This window comes from Falco biarmicus, chromosome 6, assembly GCF_023638135.1.
Source record: "Falco biarmicus isolate bFalBia1 chromosome 6, bFalBia1.pri, whole genome shotgun sequence".
Classification (NCBI taxonomy): Eukaryota; Metazoa; Chordata; class Aves; order Falconiformes; family Falconidae; genus Falco; species Falco biarmicus.
Window position 1 is genome coordinate 90,233,349 of NC_079293.1, and position 23,813 is coordinate 90,257,161.

The 23,813-nt window shown below is 47.4% G+C and overlaps 2 protein-coding genes across 14 annotated transcripts in view; both read right to left on the reverse strand.

Moving 5' to 3' along the window:
* CHGB (chromogranin B) overlaps positions 1-23,813 on the reverse strand; it is a 112,066-nt gene that overhangs the window by 14,660 nt on the left and 73,593 nt on the right. The window lies entirely within an intron of this gene.
* The window catches only part of SHLD1 (shieldin complex subunit 1), a 32,974-nt gene continuing 17,182 nt past the window's right edge, over positions 8,022-23,813 (reverse strand). Inside the window, exon 2 of the mRNA XM_056342596.1 lies at positions 8,022-15,637. Within this exon, the coding sequence (XP_056198571.1) occupies positions 15,120-15,506 (387 nt within the window). The 5' untranslated portion in view covers positions 15,507-15,637 and the 3' untranslated portion in view covers positions 8,022-15,119. The remainder of the gene's footprint in view (positions 15,638-23,813) is intronic.

Genomic DNA, 23,813 nt, shown 5'->3' on the forward strand with positions numbered 1-23,813 from the left:
ATGGCCAAACTTAAAAGAGGTTTAAAATGTGCCTAGAAGACATGTCATAACTGTTAAGGGATATTAAAATTATATGTACAGACTCTGCTGTGGTATTCTGGAAAAAGCCTTATGCCAGCTGACACAAATCTTCAGGGCCTCTGGATACATTCACAGGCATCAGAAGCTGTAAAGGTATCACCAGAACGAAAAAAAAGCCCAAACCCAAGCCAAGCTCAAAACAAAGGTATGAGAAAGAAGACCGAGTCTGAACACAACCACTTCCCTGACATCCCAGGTTTTCCACATGAATGTCTTCACATATGCCACTCACATACACACCTATCTCCCTCCCGACTCGAGAAAACTAGATTGTGCTGCAATATGAAAATAAATAGATAAATAAAAAGCAGACTTTGGGCCCTACAGAACAAAGGACAATTTTTCCATACTGCGCTGTCAGCACGATTAGCACTGAAAACCAGTGCCATTTCCTACGTCCTTCCCTGACAGCAGCTCACCGACATTGCTTGCTCCAGGCAGCAGATGCAACTTAGCTCTTGCAATTACACCGGTATGGCATCCACCGAAAAGTGACATTGATGTAAAACAACATGCGCGTTGCCTGCTCTCCTACAAGAGAAAGAATTTGCCTAATACTGTTGTACCACCGGGAATTTTAGTCACAAATCTCTTCATTTTACCTGTGCTGCCACTTCTTGCCTTGGTATAGATTCCTGATTTGCTGTCAGAGCTGGAGTCCCAGTCAAAACCTGCCACTGCAGATGAACTGATCATCAAGCTAAAACACAGCTTTGGATCCAGGGGAGCTCAGAAAGCCCCTACATGATTACTCATGGCTTTATGAATTTGGCTGTGACTGAATCCTCTCCTAGGCTCAGCTGTAACAGAATTGCCTTGCTGACAACAGGAGCAACCTCCGCAGCCCCAGACACCTCCTCTGCAAGGGGGTAAGTAACAGCCACCCCAACACCCTCCTCACCACAGAGGAGTCCTGGACAATGCAGCCCCGAAAGCTGCCAGCACAGCTCTCTGGCCCGGCTTTTGGATGCTCGGTGTCACTGCAGACTGGAGCTCCCAGGCGGCAGATGCCCAGAGAGCTATGGGGCATCTCACCTTCCAGCACCTGGGCTCCCCCAAAATAGCCAAACCGAAACCAACAACAACAAAAACCCCGACCACCACCACCACCACACACCCCTGCCCCCAAAACAACGCCTGCCTACCCCCCCTAACATTAAGTATTTTTTAAGTAAGCAATTAACCACACACTGGTAGCCTCACTGGTGAAGACGCTTGGGGCTTGTGCAGTAGACTGTAAAACAGGATGGAAATTTCTTTCAGCAGCAAAATGCTGACTTAAGCCCTCGTATTTTGAGTGCTGCTTGTCATTAAGCAAAAATGACTTTTACAGTTGCCTTTACACTGCAAATAATTTAATTTGGGCAATGAAATGGCCCCATTCAGTGTTTCTGCCTGCATTTTGTCAACCACGTATGTTCCATTTAATATTTACAGACTGGGGCACTAGTCTGGCTTAGTAATTAATTTCTTTAAATATTTATAGCTCTTTGACTCTCAGCAAGGGTACTGTTTGGTAAGAACAATATTGTTCTATGGTTGATAGTATCATGGAAATTTCAGGGGCAAATTTCAATTCTGTAAGATAAAAATATATAGATTTCTGCAACAGACTAACGATTTCAAAAGAAACTTTTTATTGCTGAAGGACTTACGTACTGAAAAAAAAATCCCATTATGCCCTTGCACATAACGCCAGGCTGAAAGCACAGTGCTGAAAGATCTATTTCATGACACCAGTACTCACACAGCAGAAGGAATCACCAAAGAAATTTTCAATCACCTCTTTTCAATCACCACTGACCCTAAAGACAGAAACCCAGCTGCAAAAAGACCCTATAAAAGAGAGAGCAAAACCTGCAAAATGCAAGAGGAGTTTTTGCTAAGATCTCTTCCCACTAGAAAATCCTTTTTTTCTTTTGCGTACCCTGATTGTAAGATTGTAGGCGCTCTTTGTGAAATGCTGTGTGCTTATAAAAAAGGCTTAAGAGGCTTAGGTTTAAAGGCAGCCTTGGGAACTGAAAATACCTGGCAGATACTTCTGTCAGTGTAAATTTGTCTAGTTCTATCGACTTCAGAGGCTACATCTAAATGACACCAGCTGAGAGCCAGGACCAGAGAGCACATCCCTGGCCTGTCATTTTCAGCTTTGCCATAGACGTGTGAGTTTTCAGGCATTCCCTCCTGGGTAAGATAGTAACTACCTGGATTTGTGATGCAGGGACAATTTTCCAGAGGAAATTATAGTTATAATTCCTCTGCAAAATGTCATGCAGACAAGGCGGGGTCTTTGCCAGTGACATTGCCTTCCTCACACACAACCCTCCTGGTTCACTGGACACCACCATCCTTCCACTTCTGATTTTTTTCCAGTCTCATCTCCTTTATGACTCCAGGGATCTCAGATAACACGCCCTGACAGCGAGGCAGAGGAAGCAGAGGAACTGCATTTCAGTGGTGACCTGTTGTTTAACACGCCACCCACCCTGCCACAGCAGCACACCGGCCAGGACATCAATCCACCCTGGCTCTGGAATAGCAGTGACTATAATACGTAAAGTCAGTGACAACGATCAGTGGGAAAAAGCCCAGCAGACAGTGGCTCTGCAAGTCAAGTGGCAGTAGCCACTTCCCCTTGCAGGAGGAATGCCTGGAGCTTGGCTCCCCAAAGTGAAGGCTTTCAAATGCAACGTAAACCTTCCCTCCAACCCTGCAATAACCAAGAAAGCATCCTCTCAAGGTTAATCGGAATCTTTTCAGAGTAGAAGGGCTATTCTGCAAGAGACAGAATTAATGACACATGAATTCCAGGATTTTAAATGTGTCTTCTTTCTCCCCAGGGATCCCAGCTTGCTCCTGCATCCCAGCCTGGCCATCCACCTGCTCCAGTGCCATGTCCCCACCTACCTCCCTCTTGTCCCAACCACTCTGGTTGGGCATGGCACAATCTGGAGCTGTGGAAGTACTGGCTGGCTGACAGGACAAGTGCTGAGTGACGGGCTGGCAGGATGGATGTGAGCTGACTGACTTGTCTTTCTGTCAGGGAGGCATTAATGTGTGTCACTTCTCTATCCACCTGCCAGTAACAATTTAGGTCCTCTTCAAACACAGATGGTCACAAACCTTCTGGCTTTGCCACTGCTGTACAAACAAGCCAGGCAGCGCTGGCATACCAGAGCTCCAAGCGCAGATGCTATACCCGGGTCCCATGGCCCTGCGGCTCTGCCCCTTCTCCAAAGCTCCCTCCCAGGTCAGATACAGGAGCACGGTCTGGTAGAAACTCACCTCCGCACTGCCTGGTGCTCATTCACCATCCCATCCATCTAGCTGGTCTTGATGAGAAGCTTATGACTTTGTGGCTCCTGTGGTTCCTGTTGCGCTCCCTGGAAAAGCCCCAATTTTCAAGGAGCAGCACCTACTGCAAGCAGCGGAGGCTCGCTGCAGCTGGCACCTGGCAGCCTGTGGGCAGGACCAGGCAGAGCGCAATGGGCATCTTTGCTGACGTTCAAAATCCCATCTCTCACATATGCCTCTGCAGCTTTCCAGCCAAAAACTTTTGCAATGTTCTGCAGGCCCCCTGCCAGGGATGTAAAGCCAGCACGCAGCCTGCCAGGGAATATAGAAAAAATCTGTTTCAAGATTAAATGCCCTTGCAAGGTGGAAGCCAGCAGACGCCAAGACTTGTGACCCATTACCTAAGGGGTACTAACGCAGGAACCTGCCACTACTTCCCTCTCCAGACCTTGCAAAGGTGGCCTCGACCAGCTGGGAGCCAGGCTCCCATGGGAAGGGGGCCTCCCTGGGGTCCTTAGCACCTTCGATGCTGCACTAACTTGTCTTCAGACCTGTTCCTTGAAAATGCACGTGTGGGACGTTCTCTTTGGCACAGTCACTCTGGATTTCCAACAAGTGGCCATGCCTGCTCCCTTGGGCTTGGCCCCGTTCCTCGGCTTTAGGTGATGCCCCAGGGTTTCCTCAGCCTTCCTGCTGGCAGCTGGTGCTGGCCACACTCAGACAGGAGGCCCTTGGGGGGGACGCAGCCCAGCCATTCCACGTGACATTTGAAAGGCTGAGAAAGCCCAGCATCCAGTTGTAACCCTGGGGGTGGAGAGGTGATGCAAAAGGGAAAAGCAGAAAAAGCGACCCTGAAAGACACTCTGCTACCCTGGATGTGGGGAAGAGCGAGCCATAGCGGGTGGCTTTGCCAGCTCTCATGTAAGGCGCACTGAGCGTTCTGAGCCTGTAAAGTCTCCTGGCCTGGCTCTGGGAAGAGGCAGTTCCTGCACACTTCTTCCTCCACGCACACCCATGTGGGGTGGCTACCTCAGGGGGGATATTTCAGCTCAAATGGGTCAGGTGTGGCAAACTGACACTGGGAGCAAAGTTAAGAGGACACCTCCATTCGAGGTTAGGAGCACCCGGTGCTGGCTGGGTGACTGGCCCACCCAGGCTGAGTAGCTCTGGGGACGACCTGGGACCAGGGCTGTCGAGGGTGCCTGCTGCATTCAAGTGCTGAACAACAAGTCTGTGCTTAATCAACTTCACTTCTTTCTCCCTGTGGCAGTCCAGGCGCTGATGCCATCTCCTCTCATCAAGCACTAGCACCACAGAGGCACCCCATGGTAGTGGCAAGAGGAGGAAGGGGTCCAGAAATCAGTCTGACCCTTGCCCAGCACACCACTGCATCTCCAGCCTCATCCACTGCTGCCTGTAGAGACCCCCTCCAGCCTTCAAAATTGCCTTTAGCCACAGCCTGTTTCCTTACCCCAGAAGATACTTTTTTTTTTTTTTCTTCCCCTCAATAATTCATGTGCAACAGGTTTATTCCTGAACACCAGACAACCAGCTCTAACACTCATGGAGACAAAAACTCAGACATGGGACTTGGCTACACACACGCGTTTCTTGTTGCCCCATGTGGTACTCATCTCGTGGGCACCTCTTTCTGCTTCCAGCACCAACACATCTCAAAACTAAGGCCCCAAAACTCAGATCACAAAAAAAGCCACCCCAAAATACAAAAGAAAGCAACTCCCCTATAGATCCAGCCATCCCATGGAGGGAAGAAGCACTCTGAGAGCACGTAGGCAGTTATCCCACGGCTGCCCTCAGCTGTGCTCTTCTTCAGCTGACTCTCTTGGCCCCCAGGCCATGCCCAGAGCAGTGATGCTCCCTCAGGGAACCGCTAGACCCAGGCAGGAGGAGGGGACAAGGACGCAAAAACAAGCCAGCCTCACACAGCACATGCCGAGTTGCTTCCTAAAACTAGGGTGCCTGGACCGGACACAAAACCATATTATTTCAACTTCTAACTGCAGCCTTTTTAGGGGAGCTGCTGTTATACAAAATGTGGGTGTAAATGCCCTGTCCTCTCACTCCTCCTTCAAAGCTCTCAGACACTCACAACAAGCTGCTGGGAACTCAGAACAAACCAGCTGGTGAAGGTCACATTGAAAACGTGTTGCAGGGCATAGCACTGATCCCCACCTCAGCACCTTCAGTCACAGAGTCCTCCCGTTTCCCTGGTGGGAGGTGCTGACTTTAGCACCCCTTCAGCAGCATTCCTGGCCCAAGTACTGGCCTTACCTAGAAATGCCGTCATTGCAGGTAACGCTGGATAGTGTTACCTGCCCCGAGGTTGACTGACACTTCCCATTACATGGACCTCCCTTCTCATGCAAGTGAAACTTTGTTCAGCTTGAACTGAGGTGAGATTTTCCATGCCAGATGTTTTTTTTATTACAAGACTTTCCCTCTTAATTCACAGCACCTGCAAATAAACAGGCCACTGCAAAGGCAATTTAAATAAAGGTTTGACCTTTCAGCCATGAGTTTTTCTGGCTTTGGTTAGCTCCAGCTACTGTCTTAATCACATCTTATTATTTCATGCTCTGTGTGCTATGTGCCAGTTTTTACTTTTAAGGAAGAAATGCTGGCATATGTTGTTGGCTAATAGATGTGTGGGGAAAAATAGTCATTAGGGAAAGCCTACAGAACAAGGTATTTTTAAAATGAACTTTTGTGTTGTGGTAAAACATATGCCCCACAGAAAATCACCTACACTCAATAATGAAAGAGACACATTTATATAGGATGTATACTGCCTGTTTAAACTGAGTTTAGCAACCATATGTCCCAAAGTACCCACGCATACCTCAAACTCCTGGGGAAAGATCCTCCGCTGGTGTAAATGGCCCCAGCTCCATTCACAGGCTGGGAGCTACTTCATTGACGCCTGCTGAGGATCTGCTCCGGCACCTGCCTGTTGCAGGAGCTCAGCTCTCTCCCTGGCTGCCTTTCGGCTCCAGGATCGGGCAGGTCATTGGCATGAATCAGAGCCTCCCACTAGCAGCTGCGTGGGAGGGAAAATAAAAATTCTGTCAGAGTAGGCATCGGCGAGGCCATCGATACCAAATATCCTGGAGGAGCTCCAAGCCGAGGAAAGTGGGGAGCGACTTAATAGCAGGAGGATTCATCAAGGATGACAGAATAGTTTCGATCAGGCATTTATGTAAGGTTCGTCCTGGGCACAGAGAGGCAGCGCTCACTGCCTGCCAGACCGAGTCTGAGGATGAGCCCCAAGGCAACCCAGGCAGCTGGAGCGCTCGGGCAGGGGCTTTGTGCCTGCAGCAGCCCGACTCACTCCTCTGGGACACCGAAGGACGCTGGTCCAGCTCAGCTGGAAAATACCCCAGCCAAACTGCACATACCTCCAACGGACCTGGGGTGGGCACTGGACCTGGGCTGCACGGCAGGGAAGCCACTCAGGCACTGGCTGTGGAGCCCTCACCATGCTCCGTGTCCCTCCTGCTTGGTAATGACAGATCAGTTTTGGCCTTGCTTGTCATACCCTATGGGGCTGATGTTATTCCCCATCTTTGACATCACTAACACATCTCACTTGGAGGTCTTGTGGAATCTTGTACACCCACAGCCCTGAAGGGTGTTGTGGGTTTTAGGTGTTGTCCTAACCCAGGCTCAGGGTGCTGCTCCTCTGCTGTGAGCCAGGACACTTCCTCGAATGAGCAAAAGGAAAAAAACCCTTGGATTTGCTCTGCAGTGGAAGGCACCGAATGCCTTTGCAAAAGCAGCCTCCATTTACCACCAGAGTGCACAGGGGGATGAACAGAGGTGACAACGGGCTCATCGGAAGCCCAAAGCTTCCTGGGAACAGCCCTGGGATGGGGCAGGGCACACAGCTGCGGGGGCTCACTCCAGGAGATGGAGGGGAGGTGGATGGAGGGAACACCTTCACTGCTTCAGGCAGGGTCACTGCAAAAGGGAGGAAACAAATACGACTTGCAGGTACGCAGCATTCGTAACAGGAATCAGAGAGTCCCTCTCTCCCTTCTGTGCAAATTGCCAAGGCCGCAGCTGCATGATTTAGGGAAAGCTGGGGAAATTTCCTCCTACAGCTCTTGAAGCGGGTGGGAAGTGGAGGGTAGGATGGTGCTGAGAGCGCCTGGGATCACCCCGCGGGGCAGCTCCGCCCTAGGATCAGGCAGCCTGCCCTCCTGAGCAGCAAGTGATGTCTGGGCTAAAGCATGGGAAAACCAGCAACCGAGAGGGATGTCTCCCACTGCACAAAGGGACAACCTGCAATCCCACCTTGTCCAGAGCGTGCACACAGCACAGACAACAACTGGCAGGAGAGTTTCAAGGAGACTAACTTCAGGTGCATTTTTTTTGCCTGGCAGCTAAATATCCAGTGGTTACAGCCAAGTCTGCTTTTGAGAGCTGAACCAAAGCAGCCCAGCTGCCTACTGAGCTCACAGTGGGGGAGCATGTTCAGGTACAACGTGGTCCAGCATCGCATGGTTCCTCGCCTCCAGGGAAACAGATTATTTCCTGCCTTAAATAATGTAGTGGAGGAAGAATAAAATGATAGGGTGGGTCACAGAAGCAAAGTGAATGGAGAGAAACCAACAGCAAAGGGCCTCTGAGAAGATTATTTGTGCTTTACCGAGTTATGAAACCACAGAAGGTGTCAAAGCTAAGTCAAGTGCAAGCCAGGCGGAGAGGAAAGCACTTCATCTCTCCGAAAGAAAGTTTCCCAAAGGTTATTGCACAGGCTGGGGAGAAATACACAGAAGTGATACATTTCTGTGAGGGCCTCATACCACTCCTGGTACTTAATCCAGAAAAAACTGTTCTTTGCTTGGAAGGAGGCATCACCTATCCACCCATGGATGGCCATGCTTCCAGGCCACTACTTCAGTCCTTCGACAGCAGCTAAGCAGAGTTAGACCAAAACCAATGAGCCTATGGCCACGCTTCTGTGGCTTCTGGTCACAGAAGGCAAAAAAAAAACCCCACCCAAAAGGCAATAGGGCTGAAAATTCTTGAAATATTTGAAATTCAGACAATAGCAACATGGCAGGAGAAAGCAGGTATTTCACATAGTAACAGATACCCAGACAGTATAAAGTCAGCAGTGCATTGGGGTCATGGCAGCAGCAAAGCCGCAACATGAACACTGGGACGTATCTAAGGGCAGGAACATCTGCATGGGAGTGTTCTTCCTTTTCTATACGTGGGATAGGGCAGAGGGAGAATTAAGTCACTTCAAAAGCATCGGGCCTTTGGGGTTAGAGCATGGGTTGATTCATGCCTTTGACTTCAGGTGTGAAAAGTAACCACAGCGCAAGGCCTTTCTGTATGTAACCGCTGCAACTACCTGAACTTGGATATCCCAGATGTATAATCCTTCCCATCCCAGGGGGAATTTCAAGCTTCATGAACTTTCACTTGTTTTCTAGGAAGCTGTCCCAAGCGCATAATTTTTGGTTTTATTTGCAAAGGCCACACATTTCCTCTCCATTTTGCAACAAGTGTGGGGGCTCTGTCTGTGAAGGCAGTGATCTCAGAAGTGCTCTGCAGTAGCATTTCCAACCATTTGGCCAACTATTTCCAAGCCACATCCCAGATTATCACCCACCTGAACAAGTGCTGAACTGAGAGGAACCCCCTCTTCCTTGTAGGTAATTTACCCCTTCCCAAAACTTAGTCTCTCAATCACCGTGCAAATCAGTGTGGACACAGGAATCAGGCTCATACTCCAAAGAAAACAAATACAGATAAGAAAAAAAAAAACCCTCTCCTCTAGATGAGATCTGCTTCAAATTTATCACCTACTCAAGAGATGTTTATTCCAAAGGGCTCTGTCTTTGCCCTTCCTTCTGTCTCAGCATGAGACACACATCTATTTTTGGCAGAGCTGAATATTGTACCTGGAAGTGAGCAGCGTAAAGAACAACTGCAGGCTCCTGACCATGAGGGGTGCAAACCTCCCAGAAGACTGCGTGTTCCAGTAACAGAGAGTTTACCACGTCCTCTGTGAGATGCCAGCCAAGATTTGTAGATGTGAGTCATGATCAAAATTTTTCAGCTGCATCCAGCCTGTTCTGCCTACATTGCTCTTTAAAAATCAGTTTCATGTCTCCTCTACTGGTATCTATCTTCATGCTCCTTCAGCAGCCGCCTATTCTCTGTTTTGTCATTGCTTGCATCACATTTCCTAAAGGGCTGAAGAGTAATGAGTCCTCTTACCCCTTTTCTTGCTGCATCAGAAGTTTCTAATAAGAAAACTGCGCTGTTAAAGGCAGCGGCTGCACAGCCCCAAGAGCCCAGAGGAGCTGAAGGAGACGCATGACCTCTCCGGAGGCATCTCACCTTCCCTCTGGCCCCTGGTGTGTAGAGAAGCAGCATGATCCCCCCACACCAGGACCCCAGATTAACTTCCAGTGTGGACACACCCCTTCCAAACGAAGTCTGCCTCATTTTGCCATCATTAACAACACATGAACAGCTCTTCCCTTGAATGTTTTCTAAACCTCATTCAAAAAGCTGATAAAAAACCCAGGAGCTCAAGCTTTTCTGGGCCTCAGGAGGAGCAGCCTGCGTGCACCCTTTCTCCCCACAGCTCCAGGCAGATCCCTCACAGTTGTTATCAGTGGGGAAGGCCACATCTGGCTCCGGGGCTGGTCTACTAGGGTCAGACTAGAGTCCATTAGACCTTCTTTTCCATCAAAACCCAGCAGGTATCTCTCAAATATCAGTAGCAGCAGGACTCTCCTAAAGAACAGGAGCCTCACCTCGTATTTCGCTCCAAGCTTTCTTTGTGGAAATTGAATGCATTTGGCTTTTTTGTTTGTTTGTTTATTTTATCTGAATAGGACACCAGGTGGTTTTAAAGCTAACCCAAAGCACAGATCAATTCATCACCAAACCCAATACAGCAGCTGAAGGGATACAGACTGACTTCTCCAGCTCCCTCTTTCTGAGAGGTTGTTTCTCTTAAAATGTTAGTTAAAAGTTTTTGCATAGCAACTCGCATGTAACTGTGTGGTACATCATAAATGCTGGCGAAAAAATATAGGCAATAACATTGGATTCAAACATCGGAAGATCTTCCTCCCTCCCTGTACAACCTTAGCAACAGCTCCCTACATCCGTCAGTATTAATGCCCTTATAGCTGTGACAGGTCTGTGGTGGCTAAGCAGCGCGAGCTGGCAGGGAGAGGCTAGTACTGTTACTGTAATTACTGATAGCACACTCAAGAGCACACTTGTTTTTCCAGCTGTATCTATGGCTGAAGCAGTGGGTATTACCTTTCTCCATAATTTTTGCCTGCAGGATGGATTCTGACAGACCAGCATCTGTGGATACATTTACTACTACAGAAATTATGCTGGGTCCTCACCTCCTTTTTTTCCCCTAGCACCATTAACTTGAGTAGCTTGGGGAACAGCTGAGGGGCTGCTCCAAAATTTGGTGTGCCCTTCAGCATGTGTACAACACCCTGTCATAAAAGCAAGCAAGCAGCACATCAAGCAGAACCGGCGAGAAGCCAGATGTATCAATTCCACAATGACTCAAGGACAGCAACCTAAACCGAGACAATTCTAGTATAAAACTATTCGCAAAAAGAGATTGCACCAAGTCCAAAGATTTTGGCCATAATTTGCAGCCAGCTGGCCCAGCGGGGCCTCTTCCTGCTCTGGTTAGTCAGCAGCCAAATTTCCATTGCCTTTGCTGGAAACACCTGCAGAGCACCACAGCTGTGCCAATCTGCTGGAGGCAGCAAGGCAGGGATAGCAGTCCCATGTGAAACTGCAGCCGGGAATCCGATGGGCACAGAAGACACACACCCGTGCTGGGATCTGGCCGGCATGGAAAGGGAGCAGATGGGAGGTCTCAGCAGCTGAGCTGGTAAGCTAAGAGCTATCTCCAAACTGAAATGCTGAAGATCAAATGCTAAAACTAGTGCAAGCGGTGTGGCTGTACTGGAGTAACCGCATTAGCCAGGAACCTTGATGTTGACCTTTGAGAGTCCAACTGTCCTTCCTTCTTTCTTCTTTGCCCATGTGCTGTCATCTTAAGCACATCCCTTCCTCCTGCTCTCTGTGCTTCCTCGAACACATCCACACTGGAGAATGAATGGCCTCCCCAGTCAGCAAGCAACATCGCCGCAGCAAACCACCCCTTCAGCGGGCAAACCAGTGGGTGGAAAACATGCACAAAGGCACACGTCTTCCTGGCTGAGGGAGTGAAACAGCAAAGTTGTCACTGAGCCAGGAGATAGGAGGCCTCCAAGTGACAGACCTAAAGTGGCTCTGCGTGGGTTCATTGCTCTGTTGCTGACTGACATCAGGCTCTTTGGGCTCGGAGAGATCTGTTTAATTTTAAAGGGAAAACTCCTCCAGGGATCTCATTAGCACTATCATGAAAGACAGAAAGGAACTGGAGGTTGGTGGAGAGGTGATGGTGGGGAGGGAAATGGGACAGAAGCACTGCCAAGCTGTGTTTAAACTGCCAGGGGAAGGAGGCTGGGAGCACTCTGCCCTGCGGGGATAGCCTCGCTGCCCCAGGGAAGGGCTGCCTCCTTCCCCTGTCCGCTGGGTGAGTGGCTGGGGTGGGAGGGCAACGTCCAGGAGAGCAGCTGCCCAAGAGCTCAACCCAAGGCACCTACTCACCCACCTGCGCTCCTGGGGCAGTTCTCCCCTGCCAAATCCCTCCTTCTCCCTGTGCTCTCACTCTTCTTGGGGTCCGTTCTCCTCCCCTCTCCCATCACTGACTGGGCACTGTTTTTAGGGGGCAGCAATTCTGGCCAAGTTCGTGCCTCTGCAACAGGCAGCAGAAGACGAGGTACCCACGGCTGTGTTGGCAGTGGCAGGAAGCGCAGTGGTGTTGTTACACAGCCATCCCACTCTGCAATGCTGAGGACTAGTCTGACACAGGATCCTGGCAGCCCTACACATTTCAAGCTGATTGCTCCCTGAAAGCTGCTTCCACCTTCCTGAAGACTCCATTGCAAGAAGGGGGTGAAGTAGTCTGTGAAAGAGCAGTTGAGTGGATCCAGAACATGGGTAGATATCCCTCTGTTAGGCTGAGAAAAGTCACAAAAGCAACACACAAAAAGCAGGAAAGAACCCACAAAATTAGGAGGGGGAAAAGAATCCAACTTGGTTAATATGAAGCAAAGCATCTCAGTTATAACTGCAAATCAGCTTAAGGAATTAAAAGAGACATAACTTAGGCTCCCTGTGCTATTGCTCACCAGAAGTAATATTCATTGTTACAATTTCTTCTACGTAGCACCATAAAATGTCAAATAAGATTGTGCTTCTTTCAAGGACAGCCTGTTTGAAGCAATTGGTGAGTCTTGCTTGGAACACCTGGCCAAGGACAGATGCATTCATCTCCTCATGTCTTGAAGAAATCGAGGAGAGATATTTATCGAGGAAATGAGTAATACAAATGGTTTGGCTTTCAGCTGATTTGGAGACACATACAGCAGGTTCCAGCACAGGTTTGTAAAAAATTAATTAGCAGTGAGTGGGAAAAGGAGTGATGAGCGTTATTCTCTGTGCTGCAGTCTTGTTTAACTTAATAAAAGTATTGAACTTGAAGATCCCAGTGAAACACCTCCTAAAATTAAGTGTTTCTCCAGAAATGGAGCTGTTCATTTCACAGTAAGAATGATAAGGTTCTAAACCCTATCATGTTTTGGTTCCTAACACCAGATATCTGATAAAATTGTCAGACTCCCCTCAACATTTAGCTTGATTTCTTATCGTTAAAAATCAATGGGATTTTGGAGCCTAATTTATCCAGCTGAGCTCTGCTCTGCTTCTGTAAGCACCTGAAGTATGAATATCTGCCATAAAATAATTAGGTTTGTTCTAAATTTTAATGGAAATCTAACAATAAAAGTTTGGAGAAGATAAAATTCAGAATTTTTCCAGGAGGTTTCTTCAACTTGCAAGCCCCCCAAGAAAGCTGTGAACCAGAGGAAAAACTACATCGAAGCAGTGGGCCTGGCAACCCTGGTAAGGGCCACCACATAATGATATTCTCCAACCTACATGTCTCTTTTAGAGCCTGATACCTCATTGAAGAACAGAACATTTATAATTGCAGACAGTAAAGCATAGCTTTAATGACTGACAACCTGCCCGAAGAGGGACTGGAAGCTCTGCTCATTCCTGGGTGACTACTTCAAAGGGAGCAGATGGGCCTGAACTGCAGCCCTGGGTGACTGCAGCACCCTTCCCAGTAGGGCTTCAACAGCGGGAGCCCAGTCTTGCATCCCTCGTGCAGGTACTTTCCTTGGGATTCACTCCTGGTTTCCATAAGCACAAAGGCCAAAGAGAATTAGGCCAGCTAAATTCATAGTGATGCATCAGACTCAGAGCACTTTTAATTCCCCAGGAGGCAGCGACCAAAACCGACTGCTGGGTATTAGTCCTTCAGGTCACCTTTTAATGTCACAGGGCAAGTGACAGTCACCATAACCCAAGTTGGGCAACTACTGCATTGGGCCAGTTCCCACCGCAGCCAGTGGTGACCTTGCCAACGAAAACCAGAGCAAGGAAGTTCTGGGTATAAACAGCAGCAGAGCTCGTTAGAAGAAGCAAACCTTTGCTGTAACCAACCAACACCAGATGATCCCTACTGGACAGCAACCACCTCCATGGTTCAAACATCTCACAGAAGATTTTCTCACATCCATCAACACCCCGGGAAGGTAATCACAAGGTCTTGTGCAGTGCCACAAAGATAACAGATTGTACTCAAGCAACAAACACTGGCTTCCTCTCTGTGAAAGCAGGGGCTAGTGGGTAGGGAGAGAGCTGGAGAAAGCAGCATCGCCCCCACAGAATCGACCAAGCCACCCACAGTCTTGGGCATGCTGATATGTGAGTTCTGCTTTCTCTAGGCACTCTGCATTTTGCAGAAGGCAGCTACCAGTGCAGCTGGCACCAACTCCGCAGTTCCCCTGTGGACACCCCTGCAGAGCCCTCACTCATGAATCTATTTCAGGTTGTTCTTAAACCGCCTCATACAGATAGGAAAAAATCCCGTCTGCTCAGCTGGTGCATTTGAAGTGTTAGAAGCATCACTAAGGCGATAAAGCTTTTCTTCTCTTTTTTTATCCCTCCTGTTTAAAAAACCCCAAAACTTCTCAGAAGCTGTAGTTCCTCTTTCCCTTGCACACACATTTTTTCTGTCAAAAAAGCTCACCCGCACTGCAATCATAATCTGTGGGGTTGTATGTCTGTAGGTAAAAACACACAGCTATCAGGCAGAGGCACAGGCCTTACAGTACCAGTCAGGCACAGAACAAAATCTTAACTTCCTCCCTAGGTCTAGGGCATACCGTGCCAAGCTTGTTCAATCAGTCTTGTTACAGTCAACAGCACTTGGACATCCATGCCTGCACAGGGGCTGAATTTGGGATGGGCCACTGTTCAGCTGGGGTGGGGATGTAGGTCACCCTGGTAGGTATAAATCATCATGGTTGATGTCCCAGCAACTGACACTACGTCACCTGTCACCCATCCTGAGAGTCACCACACCCCAGGCAGTTATATGAGGACCACAGATGCTCCTTAGGTGGGGCTGCCTGGCAGAGTCCCTCCATGGACTATGTGGCGTTGAAGGTGGTGCTAAGAGAACAGTGTCCTTCTGAGAAAGTCACGTCTTTTCAGAGTGAAAGCAAAGCTCCAATGACAGAAACAAACCAGCGTCTTGCTCACTTCTCATGTGACACATCAGGGCTACGTTCTGTCTGTGTTTGTTTCAAAAGGAATTGCAGAACATCGTCTGAAAGTCCAGGTGTTCTCTTCCTGTCTTCCAATGCAACTTCTTCAGCTGGCTTTGAAAAACAAGCAGTAGCGGGGTGGTTTGGAAAGATCTTACACCCATCTCTGTTCAAGACCACCTGGGCCATTTGCAGGCAACGCAATGCGTATTTTTTTCCATCCCTGTTTGCTAGCTCTGAAATCTTCTGTGACAGACATCGTGATGCAGCCTCATAGGTGGGATCCATTCTGTCTGGCCACTTCTTGCAATACATTTTATAGAAGCCATCAAGAGATTTCCTGATGCTGGTATCTTCTGCACTATCACGTTCATACATCCATGAGAGTGCAGCATCACTAGGTTCAGTGGGCTCACACAGTCCTGCTTTTGGATAGCATCTCACATTTGCTTTCTCAGAGCCTCCAGCAGAAAAGCTCACAGGAACTGCAGAGGGTAGATTGCTCTCTCCTGCAAGCACAAGATCAATGAAACTCATTAGTCACCAGGTCACACATGTGGCAACATCTTTTTTTGTCCCCCCTCACTGCAGCCTGGCAAACAGGGTCTGTACAGGAGTGCACTAAATACTGCTTTAAACTTGGCTGGACTGCTAGAGGGGCTTGCTGCATAGACTCGTATAAGATGTGCTGTATTTGGGGATGTCACAGCTGTCCCAGTCTCAACCCTCTGCAGTGACTGACCCTACTCAGTGGTATGGACCTCCTGGCTCCTCTCAGTCACATTTCCGAAGAGGTAGAAATTGGGATGTGCTGCTGCTGGAGACAAAAGCTGACCCACAGGGAAGTCTGGTTTGCATTTGAGGCAGTTCTGCCTCTGTTTCAGTTTTCTCCCTTCATACCCAGGTCTAATCCTTCCCTTTTAATAGTTCTCAATTTTACTCCTACAGCGCAATGTGCAGACCTGTCCTCCAGCTTTCAGCCAGATCTAGAGTCTATAAAACAACACTGCACAGAGTTTGGGAATGGGAACTCCAAAAGGGGACCTTGTGCTTCCCCATGAAGTCCCATTTTTGCAGCCCAGCTGCACTAAACGCTCTACCCACATCCTGCAAGAATTTTTATAGATAAAATTTATGTAAAGGCTGAGGATCATTCATACCTAGCTCTTCTCTTCCTTCCTTGCTGACCCACATCTCTGGACAACAGTCAGGGCTGTGGTTCTCTTCTGCTCCAATGCAATCAAGGGCAATGCTTTGTACTTGTACATAATTAATACAGCAACAGCACAGAGACGCTTGGCAATGATGTGACCAGGATGATCAGTAAGCCACACACAGCTTCTAGTAGGAAGAGCCTCCATAAAGAGACCTTGAATTGGGCTCTGGTACCCAGGGAGCACCTCTAACTGCAATCTCATCGCCAAGCCTGCTGCATCAGCCTGTTTGCCAAGCACCTGAGTCACCGACAAGAAAATTTTCCAGGGCTCAGCCAGAGGTTGCACAGCCGTTATCTGCAAGTTACATAAGCAGGACGCAGGGAGTCAGGAAATAGCGTGGTCTTTTTTAACTTTGTGAAATGGGAAGCAGAGTGGAGTCCTTCATTTTGGTAAGAGACCATGTTCAAAGGAGATCACGGTATGGTGGCAGAAGGCTGTTCTTTCCCTCCCAGTACACAAAGAGCTACCCTCCCCTTCCTGAGTGGTCAGAGATTCATTAAAATGAAATTAAGATGTCTGTGCAGCCACACCGTACATTGCCTCTTTCTTCCTCCCCCTACTTCCAATCTTTGATCTTTCTTTTCAACTTCATTTCCAACTCCGCAATTTTAAACAAATTTTCCTCCTCTTGCAATGTGTCATTTCCAATGTAGTACAAAGAAAAGATTATTGGCCTTCTTTTAACATCAATATATGCCATGAGAGTAGCAAATCAGAGCTAATCAAAGAGAACAAGTCCATTTTGCCTCAATAATCTTGCAGCCTTGGTGCCTGTGTTAAGTTAGAACTGAAGCCCCATGCATCTCCGATAATTCAATCAAGCGGCCCTTGCGCTCAGACTCCTGTGGCAATTGCAAACCCCTGTGCCGTGCTGTCGTCTGTTGTCTTGCTCCTTCTTACGCACAGCTCACAGCCATGTTTCATAAAAGAGCAGCAGCTGCCTCCAGCTACAAATTTCAACCCTGCACGATCTGGAAAGAGCAAAAACCTGTTGGTTTTCAGGTATCAGGGGAGACCTCTGCAATGTTGTTCTGTCTTTCTCCCGTGACCTTAGATTGGATACTAGGAAAAATTTCTTCACTGAAGGGGTCATCAAGCACTGAAACAGGCTTCCCAGGGAAGTGGTGGAGTCACAATCCATGGAGGTATTTAGAAGACGTGCACATGTGGCACTGAGGGACATGGTTTAGTGGTGGACTTGGCAGTGCCAGGTTTATTGTTGGACTCGGTCATCTCAAAGGTCTTTTCCAACTTCAATGATTATATCCTATTCTAAGCCAGTATGACCTATAAAACAGCCATCCTGCTGAAGCACAATCCACCAAAGAAGTGACTGGTAAGTACATCAGGGGTATATTCTGGGGTTTGATTAGTCAGAAAGTACTCAATTATATTATTGGGAGAACAGTTTTCTTTCAGTTACTGATTCAAATTTATGTGCCTATTTTTCAACAGTAGGCCCTATCCTCTTAGTGGATTACTTTTCCAGCAAAGCCTTCTTAAGGCAAGACATGAAAAGTTAAACACAGAATCCCCAGAACCAATCTATACCCCACAAAGCTGCACTTTTATTCAGCTTTCCTGACAATTCCCCAATACCTTCTTCTCAAACTATGTGCCAAGACCAATCTTTGCAAATACACCCAGCCCCTTTCCTCCCCAAAAGGTACCAACTGAGGTAGATGTCCTTCCTCAACACCCTCTAAAGAGCTGATAGTGCTGTTGTAACGCACAGATCTCCTACGTGATTTACAAACCACAGGGCACAAGTTCGGTAGCTGGATGCCTGCAGGGTCCAGAAAACTTCTCAGCTGGGGCACACACACAGCACACAAGCACGCCACGTAGGCCAAGAAACTTGCTGCTAAAGGCAAAGGCAGCATTAAACTAATCAATCCTTTTCCCTCTCCATGCACCTGAGCCCCTCAAGAAAGCCAGGATTCCCTAACAACACACAGCAGCATTGCTTCAAAGCTTAGACCTCTCTGGCCAGCTCTCAGCAGCACGAAACAAGTAGTTCTGTAAACTCTTTACCCTTCCATGGCAAACTTAACAACACAGCTGTCACACACCCTTGTGCTGGCTTGGCCCAACACCTACAGAAGTCAAGGTGAAGATGAGCAGGGCTGAAAACTCACACTCCGTTCAACTGCAATGGAGTGTCATCACCAGAGAATCTGGCTCAAATTATTTTTAGCTATTTTCACTCATTTATACTACACCGAGCATGTGTTAACGGGAAAAAAACCCACCCAACAAAAAAGCCTCAAAAAACTGAAACAGGTCATTACTCATGTCTTGATTTCATTCTCACATGATGGATAATCACTAGTAAGAATGCATATTATTTCATCTGCACCTCCACTCCATGCTAATTGAAGTTCAGCATTTGTAGCTTATTAGTAAAAGACCTGGAGGCTGATAAAAGGATATTCTTTGTGTTTATAAACCTGCTCATGAAAATTTAAAGTCTCCATCTGGTACAAGCACGTAACCCCACCGCCTGAAGCACATAACCAAATCCTGCTTTGGACCTGGGCCACCTTCAGCAATGCAACAACTGCAATATTATGATTTGCACTTCTAGAAAAGCAGCTCATTTAGTGGCCAGAGCCTCCGTGTAACTGTGTTTAAGCACATACAGTTAGGGTGTAAAATAAGGCAACCTTTCAAGCAGCTGAGCTGCTATGCTGCTGGCTTTCTGGGGAAAGAAATCCCCGCCCCAGTTCAGGTGGACAGTGATCCCTGCAGCTGCTGGTGCTTCCCTAGAGCTGGTGTTGCTGTGATCTCTGTCTCTGTCCTTTGCAAGGACTTAGCTGGAAGCCAGCAGCTGCTAATTCTGTAGTTACAGGTGGATTTGTCCAAGCCCTCTCCCATGCTGTCTTGCCTCCCCCACGGGAACTCTGCGCGTAGGACCTGTGGCTCCCCTCCTGCCCGGTACACAAAGGCCCACCCTATTATGAGGGTCTGAGAGGTTTATACTGTAGACCCGAGTATGGGAGAGCTAAACCACAGTGTTCTGCCATCAGCAGTTCTGTGAAAAGGGCAATTACATCGCTTGTTTTAGGGCAGGAATCATTTGCCCTAGGGCTTAGGAATGACTCATCCCTGGCGCACAGATGGAGCTGAGTTCCAGCCCACCAAAATGAATGCCAGTCCCATACCGGTCCCAGAGCTGCTCTGGTGCTCTCAGGTGTTAGACATTACCCGAGCAGCCACATTTGACAAGGACAGCAAGCACTATCTCTGAACCGTTCAGCCCTTGATGCCTGTCAGCCATTTTATTGATCATGCTGTGGGTAACTTGGAGCAAGGGCTGAATTTCTCTGGGTGCCTCTGTTGTGCCAACCTAAACAAGGATGAAGAAAACTATGAGACTGAGAAAAGCAAATAGTTTTTTTGAACAGAACTAAATTAATCTGGAGACATACAAATTGCCGTTATGTTCACAGTAGTGATTGATGTTCAACCAGAGGTTGGTTAGGTGATGCCAGCACACATCCCTATGCTGTAAACTCAATGACAGGACTATTATCCAGAGTATCTCGGTGGCAGAGATATTCAGGTACTCAGCTCGGAGATGGTGTACTGCGAAAACACGCGTCTGCTTCCTGCTACAGCCATGCTGCCTGCTGCGAAGGCCCAAAGAGACCATTAGGGTCAGCTTGTCTGAACAAATGTCCCTGAACAGAGAACCGAGCAACGCAACAGTGGAAAGGAAAAATAAAGGAAAGGAAAGAGCAAGACAAGAGAAACTTTCCCTGGGTAAGACCATCCCAAAAGTAGCCAATACTTTACCTACTCTCCCTGGAAGTAGATGGGGCTGAGCATAGCCGAGTACAGCTTTTTTTAGGAGTAGCTGAAAAGCAGAAGCAGGAGATGCGTTCTAGCTGGTGAGACAAACTGCACACGGACTCCCATATCAGAGCTTAAAATACAGCCTTGCTCCAGACACCACCCTGATTTTATGCCAATTTCAAGATCTGAAATAGACCACAGATCCTGCCTCTTGGCACATCACAGTTAACTGGTGCTCCCAAACTTCTCCTCAAAAGAGGAAGACTGAAGACTCTCCTCTGATGGTCACAAAATCAGCCACTTCTTGCCGTGGACACCCCAGCTGCTCTTTCTACCCACACGAGTCTTCTCCCCACTGTGACTTGTTACAGTTCAAGTCAACACATTCTCAACATCCATGGGAAATGATGAGTCATACAAGAAGGACAAAAGTTACCAGGTGATTTGGTTGATGGTACTCATTAGAAAAGGGCTGCTCAGAAGTTCTCACAGATTGTATTATTTCTCTTTTCCCATTAACCTGCCAGGATGCACCTGAGGTGAAAGCAATCATCCACAATTAAGAAAGCATCCCTAATTTTGTGGTCGCTATTAAGTGATAAAGCAAGTGAGCACAGGTGCCATCCCTGAGGGTTGCTACAGGCCTCTCACCACTCCTAGAAAAACTCATCTTGCCTCTCCATCAGACACATCCATATGGCATGGGAAACCACACGCAGAAGTGATACTACTTGGGCTTGAGCAGAGCTCCCAACTGACAGCAAATTTGTGCCAAATCACATGGTTTGGGGATGCATCTATCTGATGCACAGGAGGCAAGAACAGGTCCCATGTCACAGCCAAACTTCCTATGTGACCATGCACCTTACAGTTACATGTGTTGAGCACTTGAGACAACTAACACAGAGAAAACCATCTTTTTTTTCTTTCTACCTGGCTGATTTCCAGTGGGAGTGTGCGTATCATCGTGGTAATGCAATTCTACTCTGCTCTGGGAAGAAAGAAGAAATTTAGGGAGCATTTAGCAGGAGCTCATTACACCCCAGTCTCTCACAGTACCGTAGCCTGCCAGTAATCGTATACCTGAGCACTCAGGCATTGCAAAGCTAGACATTTGGGGACCAAATCCTATTGCCCTTACTTGCATTAATAAAATTCCCATTGATTACAACAGTTATAAACCCATGCCTGAACTGCTGATTACATCCCTTTACAAGAACTGGCATATATTTGCATTGTATGATTTCCATTACTAACATTTAAATTGGAATAGCACCAAAAAACCAAGTAAAAACAAGTATCAAAAAAACAAGTATCATTCTTCTAGGTGCTCAACAAACACCTATCACTGAGTAAATGACAGATCCTACAACCTTTGTTTTACACTACTGAAGAATTGTGGCAGAGTTTGCAAATTCTCTGCGCACATCTCTGCCTTGCAGAAAACAGCTGTTTTCTTCTTGCATCGTTGTTTGGGAAACCTTCCAGCATTTAGAACAAAGGCAAAATGGAATGTTCAATGACATTATCATTCAAAAAGACTGTTATAAGCAGAGAAAATTTGTTCCTTGTGGGTATTTAAATTGTGAACTGAAAGTGAAAATAAGAATATAATGAGCCTTGCTACTTTGCTGTCTCCCTGATGACACACAAACCAGCTTTCTCCTGCCATAAGATGCAGTAGGCTATAGCTCACAAGACAGTATCTGTGAGAGACTGCTTTACACATGACATAACCAGCTATATTCTTCATCCACCAGCCCACGGGAGAGGCACATGTTGCTGTGTCTGATTGCTGAGGAACTGGCTGGGAGCTGTGCAAATGCTGGCTGCTCTGTCAGGAGACCTGGGGGAGGTGAGCGTGGGAGGGTGGGCAAAAGGCAGCAAGAAGGGAAGGATGAGACTGGAGGAATTTGGGGATTGGAGTAGAAAAGGGAGACAGTGACGGAGGAATAGCACTGGGTATAGCCCAGTACTGAGTCAGGCTCTGTGCTTTTTTCTTCTACTTGCTGCACATCCATGGTGTGAAAAGCTAGGTGGGGTTTAATTTGTGTGGGATAAGACCTAAGCAGTTATTCTGGGGAAGCATAAACCCTTCCCTTTCTGTCGTAACTCCTTTAGGAATTTGAAATTCAAGAAAAAAAACCAAACACCCAGCCCTGCAAATGGTAAAGTTCTTTTGAAATGCGATGAGCAGGCATAGCACATTCCCCCTAGACACCCTTCCAAATGACTTGGTATTAAGCTCTGCCCTGCTCCAAAAGTTCACAGCTGATGCCTGCTGTGCTATACTTTAAGACAGCTGGAAGACTCAGCTAAATGAAATCTTTCAGAGAACGCACTAGTTAAGCATGCTGGATTTAATAAACCACAAAGCGAGTCAGCTGCAGTATGAACTCCTACAAATTAACACTCCTTATTTGCTGAAAGCTAAGAGATAGGCACCACTCTCATCTCACAAACCTGTTCCTAAGCAACCAAGCCCCATGGGCCAGGGCAATAGGTATGGGCAGAGGCAGCATCATAAATACCATCACTTATTGCTGCGCCCCAAGAGCTTGCTGGCCATATATCCTCAGCCAGGCCCCAGAACAGCAGGCATTGGATGTAACTGTGAACAGCTGCTGAAAGTGCAACAGCATACAGAACATCTCTCATCACAAAGATTCCAGGTATGCCTTAAGAGATGGGCAACAACTAACTGTGGGGCCTGAGATTTTATTTTTACAAGGCAAATGCCTCTCTTGGAGTTCATAACCATTCTAAAAATAGAAACAGCAAAGTTAAGAACTCCGCAAATAGGTTTATTTAGAGTGGTTTAATTTACATGATGCTGTAGCCAGTAAAAAACCCTAAAGCATCCTATTTGTCTCAAATTGTGATTTTTAAAAAGCTTCTTAAGATCTAAGGTTAAAGATTCTACTATCAAGAGTAACCTTTCCCTGGAACATAAATAATAAAAAACCCTGTTTGTGCAGCTGAAAACATTAACTGTCAATTAAAGTTATTATCCAGCAGATGAGGGCATCAAGGGGCTTTATTAAACTGCAACTATCTGTTGCTTTCCCATTACATATACAGTCTTGGGAACTGACAGCCAATCTGACCTTGTCTATGTAACACCACAGGCACCGATTTCCAAAAGGAAACTCTGACAAGGCTTGTTAAGCTAATTGCTCAGGTTCCAATTAGGCATCAGGAAAGTGTGGGGAAGCAACTGCAAGAAAAGCACCACACATGTTCATGTGCACAGACACGGCGGTACTGTGTTAGACCAGCCTCTCCTTAAGCCACAGCAAAACATCTGAATGGGCTTTCAATCTCTGACAAGGCAGGACCCACCCCGAGCGTTCCCAAGCCAAGCCTCTGCCTCCTCTGAAAGTGAAAATAAGAACCATCCTCCCACATCAAGTCCCTTACTCACCAGGATCACCACAGGACTGCTCTGCCCATGGCAAGGATTTACACCATTTGAGGCAAGTTTGACCCCTTTCCTCCTGTGAGCAGGCAAAAGCCTTTTATTAAAAAGAATGGTTCTTCCTTCTTTTAACCAGCAATTTGCAGCGTTGCATTTTATACCTGAAAGGCTCTAATTTAGCCCCAGATCATATTTGGTTTTAAGCTCATCCTATTTCAGAATAAAAGCAAAAGTATGGTGCTTGAAACTGGT